Source organism: Asparagus officinalis, chromosome 10 (assembly GCF_001876935.1).
Source record: "Asparagus officinalis chromosome 10, Aspof.V1, whole genome shotgun sequence".
NCBI lineage: Eukaryota > Viridiplantae > Streptophyta > Magnoliopsida > Asparagales > Asparagaceae > Asparagus > Asparagus officinalis.
In genome coordinates this window covers 46144208-46149566 of record NC_033803.1, presented here as the reverse complement: position 1 = coordinate 46149566, position 5359 = coordinate 46144208, and the positions used below count along the sequence as shown (strand labels likewise).

The 5359-nt window shown below is 36.1% G+C and overlaps 1 protein-coding gene across 1 annotated transcript; it reads right to left on the bottom strand.

The window, feature by feature from the left end:
• On the bottom strand, nt 3043-4775 carry LOC109826281 (the record flags this gene model as incomplete). The annotated part of the gene is made up of 3 exons (XM_020393292.1): nt 3043-3840; nt 4245-4361; nt 4590-4775. Coding segments are annotated over 3 exons (891 nt in total), but the record flags the coding sequence as incomplete, so codon positions are not given.

The window sequence follows — 5359 nt, the reverse complement described above, 5'->3', positions numbered from 1 at the left end:
AAATTTCAATAAATCGACTAATGACATCATCGGTCGACTGATGACATCATCGTTTGGCAGATTTTGGAATTTTTGTGTATCTAGTTTTGTAAAATCAATTAAAAATAGTAAATTAAATATAAAAAATATAAAATGTTGAGAGACGTTTATAAACCTATAGATAAACATGTTAGATAAAGAATTTCGGAAATATCACTTCCCATTTGTGAGAAATCACTATTTTAAAACAGATATTCCAAATTCTAAAAACTGTTGAAATACTTGAGTTTGTAAATTCGATTTAACATAGTAAGTCAATTCCAAAATTTGTAAAACTTAGGGAAATGTTTGTGAACATGATATTGAATATGTTAGAAAAAGAAATTTTCAAATTACATTTCCCATTTAAGAAAACTCATGTATTTTGCAAACCATTCAAAAATGTGAAAATACTAAAATTTAATTTTGATAAGATTTCTTCAAACAAGTTTTGAAACACTTTAAAATAGATTTCTAGGCTTGAGAAAAGATATAAAATTATGTTGTTAAGTCTATAATCCAAAGTGGTGATAAATCAAAATAAACGATAAATTAGAACAAATGCGTGTGTATGAATTTTGAGCTCTAAGTATAAGCACACAAAGTATAAACTTAAACTACAAATCTTTATACCCAAGTTTGTGATCTCTTCGTGAAGCTCAATCTTGGTAACATGGAATGAAACTTGATGAAGTGTTGACTTGAGTGCATAGCTCCGCTCCTATATCCTCCAACCACCAAGATAACGCCGTGAATGCGCAATTCTATCCATCCTCCGATATCGATGTTTGTCTAGAATACCTACTACGTAATGAACAACACACAAATAGTAGACAAACGATGTTAGGGATTATTTGTAAAATCGTCAAAACAAGATTAGACCGTAGTCTCATAAACATGAGACCTAACAATCTCTCCCTTTTAGATGATGACAAACAATCTGCACCAAAAGGTATATAAAATATACATGATAATAAATGAATATAAAAATTAAATTATTCATGCATAAAAAGCAAAAGCAAGATATACTCACAATATACATGTACAATATACATGTTTCTCCCCCTTTGTCAACATCAAAATAGGGAAAACAATAATAATAAAGAGAGCGAAAGCTCCCCTACAAATGAGCATAGGTGAGTATAAAAAAATAATAGGGAAAAGGATCCCCCTATCAACATGCCTTAATGCATATATATAAAAATGATAAGGCAAAATATGTGACCAAGCATAGAAAAAAACGTGCTAATCATAACTCACATTCAAAGAGACCAAGTGAACACATATATATGTATCATTAAGACAAAGTTTTACAAGGGTCTTAAACATAAATATATCAAGAAGCAAAAAAAATTGAAAATCAAAAAATATAATTAATATCATTTTTAACAAGGAAAAAAACTATATAAACAATTATGCCAAGCTCTTAGAGCTTATTTCAACCCAAATTTGCATCACAAAAAAATATAAGCATGATAATTATGTGAGAAAACATAAATCACTAACCATAAAAAATACATTATAATGCACTAAGAGATGATCCATAAGCTCAAACACATTAATATCATCATAAGAGTATTTTACAATGATCTCATAAGCACAAACACATTGTTCACACCAAAATAAACCAAAAAACTTCATAGTTCAAACCAAGTCTACAAACCATATAAGAATCATGAACTATGATTTTAAAAATCCAATAAAATAAATCATTTTTAACTTTTCAAGAGGGTGAAGTTTGGTTCCCACGTTGTACCTCCGATGATCAAGTTAACTGATGAATTTGAGTGGGGATTAAAGAGTGTTGTAATTCTTGTGCGTGTGCGATATGATTTGCAGAGTTATAAAGTTTTTATCATAATCTAGAATTCGGTCTCCGCCCAAGTTGAAATAGTACTTGTATTTATACTAAGACGGTAAGGGTAAATTGGCCACTTTAGCCGAGAGCAGAGAGGCGGTGGCGAAGTATGGGCTGGCGGCCATGTCAGCACTTGTTTTATAGGCATTGGTTAGCGAGTGGAGGGAAGGTCGCTTCGGCATTAAATGAGAAGAGACCGGCAGCATGACATGGCCACATGGTCCGATGAATCATGAAGACTATTTGGGCTAGAGTCATGATGACACCTGCCAAGTATTAAATGCGATGTTGACCCATTGTCATAGAGGGAAAGGCTCGATACGAAAATAGTCTTTTAGCTTCGTCGAGAAGTAACGCCTTTCGAGTCGGCTTCGTAAGGCGTCTGGCAAATGGTCGTGAGGACTTGTGGCGAGTCGTCTTCGACAAAAGGGAGGTGACAAGTTCCGCCTTTCGAGTCGACATGAAGGAACGTCGAGTCGTCGAGTCGGCGGAATGGTCGTCCCACTGGTCTCTAGCCGCCAAGTTGATTGGGGCATAGCATGTGACACACTTGTCAGTTACTTAACAATAAACTTGCGCTTTTAGCGAACGGGAACACCACAACATTTTCCTATTCGTTCTATTAATTATATTTTTTTCAATTCTCCCTAACGTAATTTTTTTTCTAGGTATAAGCAAGTTCATTTACCCATGTCTCTCCGCAAGAAACTCAAATCCTATAATACCAAAACACTACAAAATTAGAGCAATATTCAAAGCACATATAGTATGGATGAGATATCCAACATCCAAAAACATATGACGCAATGTGAAAGTCTACAAAAAAACACTACCTAAAAAGGGAAGTTACAAGGAGACGAGGGATATGAACTCATCAAAAGGTTTTGAATACCGGATCTAATATTTGCTTTAGAGTTTTGAAGGAAGGCATTGAATTTTTGCGGTCTTCAAGGCTTATCTTGCTCTGAGATATAAATACCGATCGGCTTGCTAGCGGCTACACCACTCAATCGTATGCTCTTCCAAATTTTGCCTGCTTTTATTTCAATTGAACTTGTTGCCTTCTCTAAATATCTTCACATTTATGACCATGACAGAAAGATACGTCGAAATAACCAGAGTTCAAAAATTTAGGACTTCCACTCTGTGCATTTCACCTGATACTATGCACATAAACGTGCGCCTCACGGCACGCACAGAATAATAAGCCCAAATACTACCAAAAACACATTCACACAATGTTAGCTATATCACTTCCATTCTCAACTATAAAATAGTATTTGACGATTTCAACCATTTCCAACCCACATTAGTTTCACCCCCTTTGCATCCTCTGGAACTGTACATAAGTTGTCGTAATCAAAGAGACAAAATAATTACGAAAACAGAGCCTTCTTCAAAACAAAGACGACAACATAAGCAACCAAAACCATAACAAATTTCTTGGAGGCCAACACCCTCAAATTTATCCTCATCCCACGCCCTCTCATAAACTTCACCGTCCAGCTGACTGAAGAACCAATGTAGGATAAAACCATAGCCATAGCTTCCTTCGATCCACCAACATAACCTGACTCACGAGGAACATCCACAAAATTGGGACCATCGGGTTCACCATTGCAAACCCGATGATCTAACCCTAGGAAATCGTTCAAGAAATCAGATAGTCTGATCAAGATCCGAGCTAACCATGCAACCTCGTTGTCTGAGATGGGTCGCCTCATCCAGTCGCCTTTGTAGTGCACGTCAGCCCAAGTTCGGCTCCCGATACCTGGATGCTTGGGGGTGAAGACTTCAGTGCGATCCTGCTGGGTATCAAGAGGTTCCGTTAAAGGAATGGGAGAGCGGGATGAAGCTCTAATTGAGCCACCGAAGAGGATATGCATTTTAGATTTGATGGAGTTTAAGTTTTGGAGGTCGCCAGAGGCGGCTTGGATCTCGTGCTCCGCTCGTAAAACAAACAGCTACAAAAATAATCATATCAAAACCAAGTTAAAGAAAATAAAACAAATATGAGTTGTAGGTGGAGTACAAATTAAAGATGCCTGAATTGGAACAATCAGCAAAGTTCCATATGGTTATTTGCAAATAGATGATAAAAGGAATGATAGTAGCAGTGGTGGAAAATAGATAATTTGCATACAAAATAACAATTTGAGGAACCCATCATAAAGATCAGAATATAGAAAATGAAGGATGGCCTTCATATCACAGATATAACCTAAGTCAATAATGAGTACCAAAGTGATGATCCCAGCTACCAAAAAGAAATTAAGTATCACACCTACTTCAGGATATCATTTCTTTTTACATAGTTGAGCATAAGACAGAAGGGCAAAAATTAATAGATATTTCAGATTATTCATACCTGTAGTAATTTAGGAGCACCATCCTCGCCATCACTGAAAAGTCTTAGGTCATTGTTCCAGTTCTCATGTAAGAAGGACCCATCCGCATCATTCTCACATAGACCATCCTCCCAATCCTGAAAGGAACATAGAACTTAGCATCAAAATTGCAGTATCAAAAACAGTAGTAAGTAGCACATTATAGGAACTATAAGACTTCAGTGACTAATCTTTAACTAGAGAAAAGTGTGATTGATATTGGTCTGGGACCATATTAAACCAACTGCATTCTGCATTAAGTACTACCGATAATGGACAAAAAAGGAAATTGGAAGCGGAAAAATGTCTTCAAAATATGTCACTACCTGCAACTGTTCACGAATTGAGGGGACATATTTATGTATGTTATCAACATTTGACGAAAAAGGTCGTGACTGTTTAGAATGATAAGCAGTATCCACTTTGTGAAGAAAGTCCATCAGCTCTCTAGAGGAAGTTAATATATTTAGAATCTGCAGAAACAAATTGCATGTCAGCCAAGACAAACTATATCATCATTAAAATGGCAATGATAGAGCAAAGCAGCAGGTTCAAGCAATACTGAAATGAAACAATAGATTAAACCTATTTGGGAAGTAAACCTTCCTATTTAGCTTTATATTCAAGCAGCAAAAAAGGGGAGAAAAAAGAAAAGAAAAGAAAAGGGCAGATCTTTCACTGGGAAAGAGAAGGAAAAAAAAAGCCTATTGAGGTGCACACATAATAAAAGGAGAATCAGGTAGTTTCAAAGATGACTGGACTTTGCAATTTTAGAAGTGTTAAAGAGTTTTTTAAGCAGCAATAATATCTCCACATGTGCACAACACAGACATGTGTGAGCATGTGCACATGCACTGATGCACACACTGCCGAACACACAATTTGGCGACTGAAGATAGTTTTGAGGCAATAAGATATCTCTATAGACATGTTAATGCCCATTGCAACAAACACCATCAATTTCATAGATGGCCAAATCACACAATTTTGCAAGTACTCAAGTTTTTGGCAGAAGCAAAATCTGCAAGCACATTTTGCTTCATAACTTCAAATTTGAATAAGCATGCATGCACACACAGGCGTGCATGCACGCGCA